General features: G+C 59.3%; 1 protein-coding gene across 2 annotated transcripts in view; it reads left to right on the top strand.

The window, feature by feature from the left end:
* LOC115643196 (dedicator of cytokinesis protein 2-like) overlaps positions 1–16,426 on the top strand; it is a 243,020-nt gene that overhangs the window by 178,282 nt on the left and 48,312 nt on the right. For both annotated transcript variants that reach the window (XM_030547063.1, XM_030547062.1), the window contains exons 10-13: positions 9,001–9,101; positions 9,426–9,484; positions 11,253–11,401; positions 14,854–14,939. In XM_030547063.1, coding sequence (XP_030402923.1) covers positions 9,001–9,101; positions 9,426–9,484; positions 11,253–11,401; positions 14,854–14,939 — 395 coding nt within the window. The remainder of the gene's footprint in view (positions 1–9,000; positions 9,102–9,425; positions 9,485–11,252; positions 11,402–14,853; positions 14,940–16,426) is intronic.

Here is a 16,426-nt window from a genome sequence, read left to right as displayed (position 1 = left end):
GGCACCGACCTTCTCCGGCACCGGAATCAGAGCCTAGGCCGTCGAAGTCTAATACTCCGGCCAGGCAGACCCGGCTTGAGCGCCCGGCCTCGACATCGGCCGCGGCACCGCCGGCACCGTCAGCACCGTTGACTCCGGGCCCGGCGGGTCCGTTGAGTCCGGTGCCGCCGAGCTCCCCCATGAGATCTGGGGTTGAGATAGTGGTCCCATCCACACCGGAGACCTTCGCCTCGGCTCGGGACCTTATTGCCCTGACGGAGCCTACTCGGCTGCCACCCCCGGTACCTCCGGTGCGGGTCGCGTCCAGAGGCAAGCCCATGATGTCGGCACCGCCCACAGACAGTCGTTCGCCATCCAGGCCCCGACGTCTTGGGCGCTCCAGATCCCGACGCCGCTCGCAGTCCCGGCACCGCTCCCCTCAGCGGTACCGGTCGCACTCGCGGCACCGGTCGGCATCGAGACGGTCGCGGTCAGGCTCCAGTCGACACCGGCACCGCGACTCCAGGAGCAGGTCCCGACGCTACTCGCCGCACCGGTCGACCTCCCGGCACCGAGCTGGTGGCAGGTCCCGGTCCCGGTCCCGGTCTCGCTCGACCTCCCGGCACCGAGCTGGTGGCAGGTCCCGGTCGACCTCCCGGCACCGAGCTGGTGGCAGGTCCCGGTCCCGGTCGATCTCCCGGCACCGAGCTGGTAGTAGGTCCCGGCACCGAAGCGGCGCCCGGTACCGAAGCGGCGCCCGGCACCGTGACAGATCCCGGTCCCGAAGCGGCGCCCGGCACCGTGACAGATCCCGGTCCCGGTCCCGATCCCGGCACCGATATGACTCCCGGCACCGGTCCCCGGCACCGAGACGATCCTCCGTGCCGGCCCGCGCAGACCCGTACCATCCAGGGTCGGCCCCGCCGTGGCCCTCGAGGCAGCCGTCCGTATCCTCCCAGACGGACAGCGGCTATGCGCTGGGCACCGACCGGCAGGCGGCGCTGTTTGCTGATCCACCGCTGCAGGACCAAGGCCCACAACAGTGGGGATTCTGGACACCCTGGGCGTACCATCAGGCCCAGGGCCCCCAGCAGCTCCCTGCTAGGCCGGCGACTGCGGAGCGTAGGGCCCCTGAAGCCTCTTTGTCTCGCCCCCCTCCCTCCCCGGAAGGGGACGAAGGGTCCAAACAGCAGGACTCCGCTGCGGCTCCGGAGACAGAGGCGAGGGCTGAGGAAGACCCTCAGTTGGACACTATTGTGCCTGGGGTCTCATCATCCTCCTCCCCGGATGAGGCGGTGGCGGGTACCTCCTCCAACAGTCCCCCCCCCGCTGGATCTCAGGGCGCACCAGGACCTCCTCAGGCGATTGGCTCAAAACCTGAGTCTGCAGGCAGAGGAGGTCTCGGAGATAGAGGACCCAATTGTCACCATCCTCTCTTCCGATGCTCCCACCAGGGTCGCCCTGCCGTTCATACGGACCATTCAGGCCAATGCCAATACTATCTGGCAGTCCCCGGCCTCCATCCCTCCGACAGCGAAAGGAGTCGAGAGGAAGTACATGGCCCCTTCTAAGGGGTACGAATATTTACATGTTCACCCGACTCCCGGTTCACTGGTAGTGCAATCGGTGAACGATAGGGAGCGTCACGGCCAGGAGGCTCCGGCCCCCAAATCCAGAGAAGCCAGGCGGATGGACCTCCTTGGCCGTAAGGTGTATTCGGCTGGGGCGCTGCAGCTCAGGGTCTCTAACCAGCAGGCCCTGCTCAGCAGATACGCCTTTAACTCCTGGGTGGCAGTGGACAAATTTAAGGAGCTGCTGCCACAGGATGCTCGCCAAGAGTTTACGGCCATCCTGGACGAAGGCAAGAAGGTCGCGCGCACGGCCTTACAAGCCTCCTTGGACGCTGCGGACTCGGCTGCCCGTACCCTCGTGTCAGGAGTTACGATGCGTCGCATCTCCTGGCTGCAGGTTTCCGGCCTTCCGCCAGAGCTCCAGCACACGATACAGGACCTTCCTTTCGAAGGCCAGGGCCTGTTTTCCGATAAGACAGACCCCAGACTTAAGAGTTTAAAGGACAACCGGGTCATTGCGCGGTCCCTCGGGATGCACACCCCCGTGACACAGCGTAGACCCTTTAGGCCGCAACAACAGCAGCACCGTCGGCCGTTTTCCCAGTTCCGCCAGCGGCAGGACCCTTACAGGCGCCGCGGCAGGAACGGGAGGCGCAGGCAGTCGGGGAACCAAGGGGGGCAGAACCAAGGCTCCTCAAAACCCCCGCCTGGTCCTAAGCCTTCATTTTGAAGGTGCGCTCGAGGGCGCAGTAACAGTTTCCCCTATGGATCCTTCCCCCCCGTTTTCCAACCGCCTTTCGTTTTTCCTCCCGGCGTGGTCCCAAATAACATCGGACCGCTGGGTCTTAAGCGTGGTGCAGACGGGGTACCGCCTGCAGTTTGTTTCGTTTCCTCCTTCCCGCCCTCCTTCCTCGTCCCTCTTCAGGGACCCCTCTCACGAGCAATTCCTTCGGCAGGAGGTGCAGACGCTCCTCAGCAAAGGAGCTATAGAGGCGGTTCCCGAAAACGAGAAAGGCAAGGGGTTTTATTCCCGCTATTTTCTGATCCCCAAGGCCAAGGGGGGCCTCAGGCCTATCCTCGACCTGCGAGAGCTCAACAAATACCTCGTGAAGTTGAAGTTCCGCATGGTATCCCTGGGGACCATTATTCCATCCCTGGATCCGGGAGACTGGTACGCCGCCCTCGACATGCAGGACGCGTATTTCCACGTTGCCATTTGGCCACGCCACAGACGCTTCCTCCGCTTCGTTGTGGGGGCTCGTCATTATCAATTTGCGGTCCTCCCGTTTGGCCTGTCCACGGCCCCGAGGGTGTTTACAAAATGCATGGCAGTTGTCGTGGCGCATCTTCGGTGCAACCGTGTCCACGTGTTCCCTTATCTGGACGATTGGTTGATTCGGGGCACGTCGGAACAGCAGGTGTACAGCCATGTCCGCGTGATCACCGGCATGTTTGCGAGTCTGGGCCTCTTGATAAACACAGACAAGTCCACCCTGAGGCCCACTCAGAAGGTGGAATTTATCGGGGCCGTCCTGGACGCCACTGTGGGCAGGGCCTCGCTGCCTCGGCAGCGGTTCCAGACCATGGCGGCGATCGTTCAACGCTTGCGGTCAGCCCCGTTAACGTCAGTGAGGACATGTCTAACCCTGTTAGGCCACATGGCGGCGTGCACTTTTGTGACCGACTACGCTCGGCTCCGCATGAGGCCTCTCCAGCTGTGGCTTATCAGTCATTACAGGCCAAGGCAACCGCTAGACATGTTAATCACAGTCCCCCAGAAGGTCTTAGATTCCCTCGGCTGGTGGTTGGACCAGTCCGTATTGTGTGCGGGTCTTCCCTTTCACCCGTCTCAGCCCTCGGTATCCCTGACAACGGATGCCTCAGATCTAGGCTGGGGGGCCCACCTAGGGACCCTGCGGACGCAGGGCCTATGGTCCCAGGAGGAGGTGGGGCTACACATCAACATGAGGGAGTTGAGAGCGGTCCGCCTTGCTTGCCAAACGTTTTGTCATCAGCTTCAGGGTCGTTGTGTAGCCGTGTTCACGGACAACACGACGACCATGTATTATATCAACAAGCAGGGCGGCACCAGGTCCTCCTCCCTGTGCCTCGAGGCGATACGACTCTGGGACTTTTGCGTAGCCCACTCCATTCACCTCAGGGCTTCCTTCCTTCCCGGAGTACGGAACACGCTGGCGGATCGATTGAGCAGATCCTTCCTGTCACACGAGTGGTCCCTTCGCCCGGACGTCGCTCTCTCCATTTTCCGGAGGTGGGGTTATCCCCGGGTGGACCTCTTTGCGTCCAAGGGGAACAGGAAGTGCCAAGCGTTCTGCTCCTTTCAGGGCAGGGAGCCGGGGTCGATAGCGGATGCCTTCCTCATCCAGTGGTCGACCCACCTGTACTATGCGTTTCCTCCGTTCCCTCTGGTTCACAAGGTCCTCCTGAAGGTGCGCAGAGACAGGGCTCGTGTAATCATGGTGGCCCCGGCATGGCCCAGACAGCACTGGTACACCATGCTGCTAGACTTGGCCGTAGCCGACCCAGTTCCCCTGCCCCTTCATCCGGACCTGATTACCCAGGACCACGGGTCTCTCTGTCACCCAGACCTGCAGTCGCTGCACCTAGCGGCTTGGCTCCTGTGTGGCTAACTGGTTCCGAGCTGCGCTGCTCCACGCCTGTGAGAGAGGTGCTCTTGGGCAGCAGGAAGCCGTCCACAAGAGCCACATATTCGGCAAAATGGAAACGCTTCTCCTGTTGGTGCGTAGAGAGAAATCTCCGCCCTATGGAAGTTTCGGTATCCGAAATCTTAGACTATGTTTGGTCCCTCAAAGGGCAAGGTCTGGCCTTATCGTCGTTGCGAGTACATCTGGCAGCTATCTCCACCTTTCACCCGGGTGCGGACGGTCGCTCCGTTTTTTCTCACCCGACGGTGTCGAGATTTCTTAAAGGGCTGGAACGGTTATTCCCTAACGTCCGTCCCCCTGCTCCAACCTGGGATCTTAACCTGGTGTTGTCCCGACTCATGGGGCCCCCCTTTGAGCCGTTAGCTACTTGCTCCCTGCTTTACCTCTCTTGGAAGGCTGCCTTTCTAGTAGCCATCACCTCAGCTAGACGGGTGTCGGAACTCCGAGCCCTTGTGGTAGACCCCCCATATACGGTCTTCCACAAAGACAAGGTACAGCTTAGACCACACCCTGCCTTTCTACCCAAGGTGGTCTCAGCCTTCCACGTCAACCAAGAGATTTTCCTCCCGGTTTTTTTCCCAAAACCTCACTCCTCAGGCAGGGAGCAGCAGCTCCACTCGCTGGATGTCCGTAGAGCTCTCGCGTTCTACATAGAGAGGACCAAACCCTTCCGCAAATCCCCCCAGCTTTTCGTGGCGGTAGCGGACCGTATGAAAGGGCTTCCTATCTCCTCCCAGAGGGTATCCTCTTGGGTTACGTCCTGTATCAGGACCTGTTATGACTTGGCCCGTGTCCCTACGGGCCGTGTGACTGCGCATTCTACCAGGGCGCAGGCGTCGTCGCTGGCTTTCCTTGCCCGTGTGCCCATCCAGGAAATCTGTCGGGCAGCGACCTGGTCATCGGTCCACACCTTTGCTTCCCACTACGCCCTGGTACAGCAGTCGAGAGAGGATGCGGCCTTCGGAACGGCAGTGCTCCGTGCCGCGACTTCTCACTCCGACCCCACCGCCTAGGTATGGCTTGGGAGTCACCTAACTGGAATGGATGTGAGCAATCACTCGAAGAAGAAAAGACGGTTACTCACCTTTGTAACTGTTGTTCTTCGAGATGTGTTGCTCACATCCATTCCACACCCGCCCTCCTTCCCCACTGTCGGAGTAGCCGGCAAGAAGGAACTGAGGAGCGGGCGGGCCGGCAGGGATATATATTGGGCGCCATGGCGGCGCCACTCCAGGGGGCGACCTGCCGGCCCACTGAGTTGCTAGGGTAAAAAGTTTCCGACGAACGTGCACGCGCGGCGCGCACACCTAACTGGAATGGATGTGAGCAACACATCTCGAAGAACAACAGTTACAAAGGTGAGTAACCGTCTTATCTCAAAATGTAATAGTAAATGGAGAATCATAATCAAGGAGGTCTGTTTCCAGTGGGGTTCCACAGAGATTGGTTCTTGGCCCTACGCTATTTAATGTTTTTATCAATGACGTGGAAGAAAACATAAAATCATCACTAAAGTTTGCAGATGACACAAAAATTGGGGAAGTGAGAAATAATGAAGAGGACAGATCATTGATTCAGGGCCATCTGTCTCACTTGGTAAACCAGAGACAAGCAAACATGCGTTTTTATACAACTAAACCTGAATATGTACATCTAGGAACAAAGCATGGAGGCTCTACGTTCAGAGTGGGAGACTCTGAAAAGCTTTGGGGTTCACTGTGGATAATTAACTGAACCTGAGCAACAAGAATGATTGAAGGTCTTGAGAACATGACCTATGAAGGAAGGCTGAAGGAATTGGGTTTGTTTAGTTTGGAAAAGAGAAGACTGAGAGGGGACATGATAGCAGTTTTCAGGTATCTAAAAGGGTGTCATCAGGAGGAGGGAGAAAACTTGTTCACCTTAGTCTCCAATGATAGAACAAGAAGCAATGGGCTTAAACTGCAGCAAGGGAGATTTAGGTTGGACATTAGGAAAAAGTTCCTAACTGTCAGGGTAGTTAAACACTGGAATAAATTGCCTAGGGAAGTTGTGGAATCTCCATCTCTGGAGATATTTAAGAGTAGGTTAGATAAATGTCTGTTAGGGATGGTCTAGACAGTATTTGGTCCTGCCATGAGGGCAGGGGACTGGACTCGATGACCTCTCGAGGTCCCTTCCAGTCCTAGAGTCTATGAGTCTATGAGCTCCTAGGGTTGACATTGTGGTCAAAAGCGCTTATGTGATCCTGGGATGTAGAAACAGGGGAATATTGAGTAGGAACAGAGAGGTTATTTTCCCTCTGGATTTGGCTCTGGTGCGACCACTGCTGGGATCCTGTGCCCAGTTCTGGTGCCCACAATTGAAGAAGGATGTTGATAAATGAGAGAAGGTTCAGAGAAGAGCCACAGGAATAATGAAAAGATTAGAAAACATGCTTTGTAGTGATAGACTCAGGGAGCTCAATCTATTTAGCTGAACAAAGAGCAGGTTAAGGGGTGACTTGATCCCAGTCTATAGGTATCTAAATGGAAGCAAATATTTAATAACAGGCTCTTCAATCCAGCTGGCAAAGGTCTAACGCAATCCAGTGGCTGGCAGTTGAAGCTAGACAAATTCAGAGTGGAAATAAGATGCACGTTTTTGACAGTGAGAGTAATTAACCATAGGAACAATTTCCTAGACGCACAATAGAGGTTTCCCTATGGGATGGGGAGCAGGCAGATACTGGGCACAGTGTTGATATACGATACTCTACATGCTCTTTATTGATTACAAAACAAACCTTCCTCACTCCACATTCACACCCCAAACATACTATACCAGAGTCCAAAGGTCAGAATGGTCCTGATGGCCAGTCCCTCAGGATAAGATCATAAGATGCGGGGAGCCACATGGGACTCTGGATCAATAAACAACTCTGATTTGCAGAAAACATGGGCATTCGTTTATAGTCCATTCCATCGCTTCATCGGTTCTTTGCCTTTTTTTACTAGGCCGTCGCACAATTCCAAAGACACGATGCTGGGTGGGCCGCTATGATCCAAGGTGCCCATTTCCTTCAATTCTCATACAATTTTATATCAGTCCAGCTGGTGGTGTTTCCTTTTCTGATGATTTTCTGTATTTTTCTTGGAACATAAGATTGTTTTTGTTCAAATAGTTCTAATAGTCCTTGACCTTAAGTCCTTGCTTCGGTTGCTAACTTGCAATGCACACATTCATGTCAAGCACACATCATTTTTCCAGGCCTCAATGACCTATAACATATTACACAGCTGTATGAATCACAATGTGTGTGTGTATATATATTGTGACAAAGTTCCTCCTCTACCTTGGTGGGTCCTGCACTTATTGGCAGAGTTTGCTCACCTCAGTGATCTTCCCCACAACCTGGGTCAACTCTTCCTGTGTCTGATCAGGAGTTGGGAGGTTTGGGGGGAACCAGGGCCCGCCCTCTACTCTGGGTTCCAACCTAGGGCTATGTGGATTGCAGCTGTCTATAGTGCCTCTTGTAACAGCTGCATGACAGCTACACCTCCCTGGGCTTCTTCCCCATGGCCTCCTCCAAACACCTTCTTTATCCTCACCACAGGACCTTCCTCCTGGTGTCTGATAACACTTGTACTCCTTAGTCCTCCAGCAGCACAGCCTCTCACTTTCAGCTCCTTGTGCCTCTTGCTTCCAGCTCCTCACACACACTTCCTTTCCTCTGGCTCCCCACTCCCTGACTGGAGTGAGCTCCTTTTTAAACCCAGGTGCCCTGATTAGCCTGCCTTGATTGGCTGCAGGTGTTCTAATCAGCCTGGCTGCCTTAATTGGTTCTAGCAGGTCCCTGATTACTCTAGTGCAGCTCCTGTTCTGGTCACTCAGGGAACAGAAAAACTACTCACCCAGTGACCAGTATATTTGCCCTCTACCAGACCCCTGTACCTCACTGGCCTGGGTCTGTCACATAATATATATCTCTCAACAAATTCACCCAGGGTCATTGTGGATTCGCCATCCCTGGTGATTTTTCAATCTAGATTGGATGTTCTTCTAAACAGGGGTGGGCAAATTACGGCCGCGGCCTGGATCAGCCGTTTTAAGCCAGCCACGAGCTCCTGCTGAGGAACTGGGTCAGGGGCTGCACCGTGCGGCTCCCTGAAGCCGCGGCATGGCCCCTTTTTGAGGGTCGTGGGCCGCGCCATGCCTAGGAACCGGAAAAGGGACATGCCACTGCTTCTGGGAGCCGCTTGGGGTATACACCTCTGAGCCTGCACCCCTGAGCCTCTCCCCACACCCCAACCCACTGCCCCAGCCCTGATCACCCTCCCACTCTCCAAACCCCTCGATCCCAGCATGGAGCACCCTTCTGCACCCCAAACCACTCATCCTCAGCCCCATCCCAGAGCCCACACCCCCAACCAGAGCCCTCACCCCCTCCTGCACCCCAACCCCAATTCTGTGAGCATTCATGGCCCGCCATACAATTTCTATTCCCCGATGTGGCCCTCAGGCCAGAAAGTTTGCCCACCCATGTCCTAAAAGCTCTGCTCTAGGAATTATTGTGGGGTAGGTCTCTGGGCTGTGCTGTACAGGGCGGGAGGCGGGGGGTGGGAGGGTGCCAGACTAGGTGATCACAATGGTCCCTTCTGGCCTCGGAATCTATGCCTCCTTCCACCTCGCTCTCCTTCTCCCCCGCATTCCCTGGCCTTGCCCCAGTCCCTCACCTCCGGGTCCCAGGCCCCCACACATCTGACATCCCTGTAGCCACCTTTGAGCCCATCTTTTCTTTACAGCTTTGGAACAATTATTTCCACCTGGCAGTTGCCTTCCTCACCCAGGATTCCCTGCAGCTGGAGAACTTCTCCCAGGCTAAGCGCACCACCATCCTTGCCAAGTGAGTCACCTGCCTGTCTCCACTGGGCCCTGGGGATTATGGGACCCTGGGGAGCCCATCTTCCACGGCCACAGCCTGGGCTCCTCTGCTGACCTTGGTGGCTGGAGGTGCCTCTTGACTTTGCCATGTAACCAGGCGGGGGATTCCCTGCTCTCCGGTGATGCTCTAGACTGGCTGCGTCTGGAGCTTCCATCAGGATGGGACGGGGGGTGGGTTTGGTGCTGGCTTCCCAGCCCTGGGTCCCATTCTGCTCTTACTGACACCTCGAATGGTCCGGATGGCACAGGGGCTGGAGGGAATAATTCCCTCTCCTTATCGCATCAGGTACGGAGACATGAGAGCCACAATTGGAGCCGCCATCCGGGACATGTGGTACAACCTGGGTGAGGCTGACGCTGTCTTGCCAGGGTGGGAAGGGCTTGTGCCATAGACAGGGCAGCTCTGGGGTGGGGCCAGGCAGGGCTGAGCATGGGGGGCGGGATCGTCGTTATTTGCAGGTTGGCTCTTTGGTTCGTTATGAAATATACCCAGGAACATCTGGGTTATGGCTATAGACCAGTGATACAGCACAGCACTCCGGGAAGCCATCCCACGCAGTCATGTGACATTCACCTTACACAGACGTTAACCCCTAAAGCAGAGGTGGACAAGCTGTGGCCCACAGGCCACATCCGGCCCACGAGACCGTCCTGCCTGGCCCCTGAACTCCTGGCCCAGAAGGCTGCCCCCTGCCCCTCCCCTGCTGTCCCCCACCCCCGCAGCTCCACCCACTGCCGGCGCAAGGCTCTGGGTGTGGGGCTGTGAGCTCCTGGGGCAGCGCAGCTGCAGAGCCGGCCTGACCGGTCTCTCTGCTGCGTGGTGGTGGCGGCAGCATGGCCCGGCTCCAGCCGAGCGGTGTGTCTGTAGCACCACCAGCCACCAGTGCTCCAGGCAGTGTGGGAAGGGGGCATGGAGCAGGGGGTGGGAGTTGGATAGAGGGCAGGGGAGTTCGGGGGGTGGTTAGGGGGTGGGGGGAACAGGGGGTTGAATGGGGGCAGGGGTCCTGGGGGGCAGTCAATGGGGGGGGTTGGATGGGGCGGCAGGGGTTCCGGGAGTGGTCAGGGAGAAGGGGTGGTTGGATGGGACAGGGGTCCTGGGGGGGCCGTCAGGAATGAGAGGAGGGGTTGAATGGGGCGGCCGGGGTCCAGGGGCAGTCAGGGGAGAGGGAGCAGAGGTGTGTGGGTGGGGCAGGGGTTTCAGGGGGCCATCAGGGAACGGAGGGGGGTTAGATGGGGCAGGAGTCCCGGTGGGGGGCAGATAGGAGGTGGGGGCAGGGCCATGACCCCCTCCCCTAACCGGCCCTCCATACAATTTACAAAACCCAATGTGGCCCTCAGGCCAAAAAGTTTGCCCACCCCTGCCCTAAAGCCATCTCTGTGCCCTGCCTGTTTACAAGTAAAAGCCACCTCAGCCAATACCAGGAGTAGCCCATCAGCTTTCCGCCTTGGCATCCTGGTCCCTGGCGCACCCCGTCCCTACTCTGAGCACATGCAGTGCAGGGACCTGCTAGGTCTGCACTAGGGTAGAAGAGTCGAACTTCGGGATGTTCCAATACTGGCCTGTGAGAATAATTCCCTACCTTTCGGTTTCGCAGCTAGAGCAATGCTTAACAGCCTCCCCAGAGACAAAGCGCACAGCTGGGGCTCCTGGGTCTGTAAGGCAGCCAACCGGAGACAGTCTGGGGCTGGACTCGCCAAGGGGCTGTGGGGCCCCAGTAGAGCGGTGTGGTGTGGAGAGCATGGCTGGAGAGAGCGACTGAATCCAATCTCATGTCCTGAGCTGGCCCCACCGGGTGTGCAGCTGAGAATGCCCTTGCGAGGCAACCCCACTCCCCAGCTGTCTGTCCCTTACACCTCTTGTCAATCATCGTTCTCCTGGGTGCTGCTCTCTCCGGGGCAGGACCTGGCTCCTTGCTAGGCCTGATCTGGGTGCCTCAGGAAGTGTGGAATCTGCTAGTGTCCTGCAGGGTGATACCACCACTCCCCCAAGGAGATCTTGCCCCCGGGCTGCTGCCCACAGCAGGAAGGAGCGGGCTCTCCCCCCATGGAGAGAGGGGAGGGGTCCTGGGAGAGCAATTCCCTTCCAACCAGTCCCTTCCTGCCCCTGCCTCAGGCCATCACAAGATTCGGTTTATCCCTGGCATGGTGGGCCCCATCCTGGAGATGACGCTGGTACCCGAGCTGGAGCTGCGCAAATCCACCATCCCTATCTTCTTCGACATGATGCTGTGCGAGTTCCAGCGGACCAAGAACTTTGGCATGGTGCGTTCTGGGCCCCAGGGCGTCAGAGGCCAGCAGGGTGCAAGGAGAGGGCGTGCGAGGCACGGGGGGACTGGCAGCGTGCAGCCAGCCATAGTCACCGGGCAAAGGAGCAGGGTGCAAGGAGGGGGCATGTGAGGCACAGGTGGACTGGCAATGTGCAGCCGGCCGTAGTCACCAGGCAAACGAGCAAGGTGCAAGGAGAGAGTGTGCGAGGCACGGGTGGACTGGCAGTGTGCAGCCAGCCGTAGTCACCAGGCAAATGAGCAAGGTGCAAGGAGCGGGCGTGTGAGGCACGGCTGGACTGGCAGTGTGCAGCCAGCCGTAGTCACCAGGCAAAGGAGCAGGGTGCAGTGAGGTGGTGTGCAAGGCACAGGTGGACTGGCAGCATGCAGCCGGCCTGTCAAGGTTTCTTTCCCCACTCTGAACGTTAGGGTACAGATATGGGGGACCTGCATGGACACTTCTAAGCTTAATTACTAGCTTAGATCTGGTAACCCTGCCACCACCCAGTATTTCAGTGTCTGGGGCACTCTCTGTTTCCCCCTGGTTTGTCTTGAGGGACTTCACCAATTCCCTGGTGAACTCACATCCAAACCACTTGGATCTTAAAACAAGGAGAAATTAACCATCCCCCTCCTTTCCCGCCACCAATTCCCGGTGAGTCCAGATCCAATCCCCTTGGATGTTAAAACAAGGAAAAAATCAATCGGGTTCTTAAAAAGAAAGCTTTTAATTAAAGAAAGAAAAGGTAAAAATTATCTCTGTAAAATCAGGATGGAAAATGCTTTATAGGGTAATCAGATTCCTATAGACCAGAGGAACCCCCTCTAGCCTTAGGTTCAAAGTTACAGCAAACAGAGGTAAAATCCTTCCAGCAAAAAGGAACATTCACAAGTTGAGAAAACAAACATAAGACTAACACGCCTTGCCTGGCTAATTACTTACAAGTTTGAAACATGAGAGACTGATTCAGAAAGATTTGGAGAGCCTGGATGTATGTCTGGTCCCTCTTAGTCCCAACAGCGAACAACAACACCACAAACAGCACAAAGACTTCCCTCCGCCAAGATTTGAAAGTATCTTGACCCCCGATTGGTCCTCTGGTCAGGTGTCAGCCAGGTTTACTGAGCTTCTTAACCCTTTACAGGTCAAAGAGACATTAACCCTTAACTGTCTGTTTATGACACGGCCGTAGTCACCAGACAAACGAGCAGAGTGGACTGGCAGTGTGCAGCCACCCAAAGTCAGCTGGCAAAGGAGCAGGGTGCAAGGAGGAGGTGTGCGAGGCACGGGTGGACTGGCAGTGTGCAGCCAGCTGTAGTCACCAGGCAAAGGAGCAGGGTGCAAGGAGGGGGTGTGCAAGGCACAGGTGGACTGGCAGTGTGCAGCCAGCTGTAGTCACCAGGCAAACGAGCAGGGTGCAAGGAGGGGGCGTGCAAGGCACAGGTGGACTGGCAGTGTGCAGCCGGCCATAGTCACCAGGCAAAGGAGCAGGGTGCAAGGAGAGGGCGTGCAAGGCACAGGTGGACTGGCAGTGTGCAGCCGGCCATAGTCACCAGGCAAAGGAGCAGGGTGCAAGGAGGGGGCATGCAAGGCAGGGGTGGACTGGCAGTGTGCAGCCGGCCGTAGTCACCAGGCAAAGGAGCAGGGTGCAAGGAGGGGGCATGCAAGGCACAGGTGGACTGGCAGTGTGCAGCCGGCCATAGTCACCAGGCAAACGAGCAGGGTGCAAGGAGGGGGCATGCAAGGCAGGGGTGGACTGGCAGTGTGCAGCCGGCCGTAGTCACCAGGCAAAGGAGCAGGGTGCAAGGAGGGGGCGTGCAAGGCACAGGTGGACTGGCAGTGTGCAGCTGGCCGTAGTCACCAGGCAAAGGAGCAGGGTGCAAGGAGGGGGCGTGCAAGGTACAGGTGGACTGGCAGTGTGCAGCTGGCCGTAGTCACCAGGCAAAGGATGACAGCGGCCCTGGGCTAGGAGGCATGCTGCAGTGTGAGCCCCTCCCATGGGGGTCTGTGCTGCTCCCGACACCTGACCAGTATGACGGAGAGGCAGGGGAGGCCATGGGAAAAGAGAGCACCAGGGCCAGAGACCGACTGGAGAGGAGGCATGGGGCCTGTCACCTTCCCCCTCAGCCATGACCCAGCTGGCCCGACAGGAACACTGCTCCCTTCAGCCCTGTCCTGGGTCCTAGGCCCTCAAACTGAGTCTCTCGGCCCTGGCACACCCCTCACCCTCCCTGCCCAGGGACGCGGGGCCGAGCTCCTCCCCCGAGTGTGACCCTCAGCCTCCCTGCCCAGGGATGCGGGGCCGAGCCCCTCCCCCAGGCATGACCCTCACCCTCCCTCCCTGGGGACGAGCCCCTCCCCCAAGTGTGACCCTTGCCCTCCCTTCTTGGGGACACAGGGCTGAGCCCCTCCCCTGAGCGTGACCCTCACCCTCCCTTCCTGGAGACTTGGGCTGAGCCCCTCCCCCGAGTGTGACCCTCACCCTCCCTTCCCAACAGGGCCGAGCCCCACCCCTAAGCATGACCCTCGCCCTTCCTTCCCCACAGGGCTGAGCCCCTCCCCTGAGCATGAGCCTCTCCCTCCCTTCCCGGAGACTTGGGCCGAGCCCCTCCCCCAAGTGTGACCCTAACCCTGCCTTCCCCACAGGGCTGAGCCCCTCCCCCAAGCACCCCTGGGGAGTCCAGCTCCAGCCTTCTCATAAGCAGCCCATCCGGGGGTACTGGTGCTGGCTCTGGATGGAGACTTACATTGCACCCTTAGCACACTGCTCCGTAGCTGGGCTGAGGGGATCCCCATGGTGGCGTCTCCCCTGTCCCTCTCCCATGGCTTTTGTTTCAGGACCCCGGAGGGCGGTGGGGTGGAGCAGCCCAGCCTCTCCGTGTTTTGTCCTAGCTGGTGACACACCGGTTGGGGTCACTGATTTCTGCATTTGTTCTCTGGGGTCCTGGGGTTAGATCAGGCCTTTTCCTTGAGACTCATTTGGCCTGGGCACCCCTGTTCCCAGCAGTGCTTGTTTCACTTGTGGCCACACTTGTCAGAGAACCGTGGCCAGGAGGGACGCGAGAGCTCAGCTAGTCCGTGCCCTGCGCCGAGCAGGACATGCGCCGCTCCCAACGGGGGAAGGGGGGAAATCTGTCAGCCCAGTTATCTCCACAGGCCCTGTCGGGATCTCCTAGCCCAGCCGCCGGGGACAGGGCCCTGCGCTCCCCAAGGCTGTTGTGGGGCGTGGCTGGGGATGCTGGGAAGGAGATGGTCAGGAGACCTGGGAATGGGCTCTAGACCCATAGGCTGGGAGGCAGCGCGAGGGTCTAGTCTAATCCCCGCCCAGATCAGGATTAGACACCAGTCTGGCCCAGGCCCTGGGCAGGGGCTTCTGCTGCTGCTGCAGCCCCCAGGGCGCCTCGAGCCTGGCAGCGCCCCAGCCCGGCTCACGCTGCCCCTCTCCGCAGTTCGAGGACGAGATCCTGCGCAAGCTGGACAGCGAGGTGGAGGGCGGCCGTGGGGATGAACAGTACAAGCAGCTCTTCCAGAGCATGTGAGTCTCTGCCCTGTCTGGCCCCACCTCTTCTCCCATCTGCCCCTGGATGGGGGGGTCTGGCCCCTCCTACAGCTGTTCACACCCCTCCCCATGTGCCCCCTCTGCTCTGTTCTGGAATCGCCCTCAGCGGCTGCCAGCCGGAGCGCTGGGACCAAGGACCAGTCTGTTAATACTTCACTGCCAACCTGGCCCCCGCAGGCACCCCCAGGAGCTCCGACCCTCTCCCCTTGCCTAGCTCACAAACTGGAGCCCCGCACAGTCAGCGCTCCTGCCCCACAGCACCCTCCAGAGGCACCCAGGGAGCTCCCCTCATAGCCAGCTCCTGCCCTGCTCCCCACAGCGCCCCCTGCTGGGAGAGGTGGGACTGGGGTAGCCAGGAGCTCCCCCCACAGCCAGGGCTCCTGCCCCGTTCGCCACAGTGCCCCCTGCTGGGAGAGGCTGGGACTGGACTAGCCCGGAGCTCCCTCCACAGCCAGGGCTCCTGCCCCGCTCCCCACAGCGCCCCCTGCTGGGAGAGGCCGGGGCTGGACTAGCCCAGAGCTCCCCACACAGCCAGGGCTCCTGCCCCGCTCCCCACAGTGCCCCCTGCTGGGAGAGGCCGGGGCTGGACTAGCCCGGAGCTCCCCCCGAGCCAGGGCTCCTGCCCCGTTTGCCACAGCGCCCCCTGCTGGGAGAGGCTGGGGCTGGACTAGCCCGGAGCTCCCCACACAGCCAGGGCTCCTGCCCCGCTCCCCACAGCGCCCCCTGCTGGGAGAGGCTGGGACTAGGGTAGCCAGGAGCTCCCCACACAGCCAGGGCTCCTGCCCCGCTCCCCTCAGCGCCCCCTGCTGGGAGAGGCTGGGACTGGAGTAGCCAGGAGCTCCCTCCACAGCCAGGGCTCCTGCCCCGCTCCCCACAGCGCCCCCTTCTGGGAGAGGCTGGGACTGGGGTAGCCAGGAGCTCCCCCCACAGCCAGGGCTCCTGCCCCGCTCCCCACAGCGCCCCCTTCTGGGAGAGGCTGGGACTGGGGTAGCCAGGAGCTCCCCCCTGAGCCAGGGCTCCTGCCCCGTTCGCCACAGCGCCCCCTGATGGGGGAGGCTGGGACTGGGGTAGCCAGGAGCTCCCCACACAGCCAGGGCTCCTGCCCCGTTCGCCACAGTGCCCCCTGCTGGGAGAGGCTGGGACTGGACTAGCCCGGAGCTCCCTCCACAGCCAGGGCTCCTGCCCCGCTCCCCACAGCGCCCCCTGCTGGGAGAGGCCGGGGCTGGACTAGCCCAGAGCTCCCCACACAGCCAGGGCTCCTGCCCCGCTCCCCACAGTGCCCCCTGCTGGGAGAGGCCGGGGCTGGACTAGCCCGGAGCTCCCCCCGAGCCAGGGCTCCTGCCCCGTTTGCCACAGCGCCCCCTGCTGGGAGAGGCTGGGGCTGGACTAGCCCGGAGCTCCCCACACAGCCAGGGCTCCTGCCCCGCTCCCCACAGCGCCCCCTGCTGGGAGAGGCTGGGACT

The sequence above is a fragment of the Gopherus evgoodei genome, unplaced genomic scaffold, assembly GCF_007399415.2.
Source record: "Gopherus evgoodei ecotype Sinaloan lineage unplaced genomic scaffold, rGopEvg1_v1.p scaffold_52_arrow_ctg1, whole genome shotgun sequence".
In the NCBI taxonomy this organism is placed as follows: Eukaryota; Metazoa; Chordata; order Testudines; family Testudinidae; genus Gopherus; species Gopherus evgoodei.
This window is presented reverse-complemented; position numbering and strand designations above follow the sequence as displayed.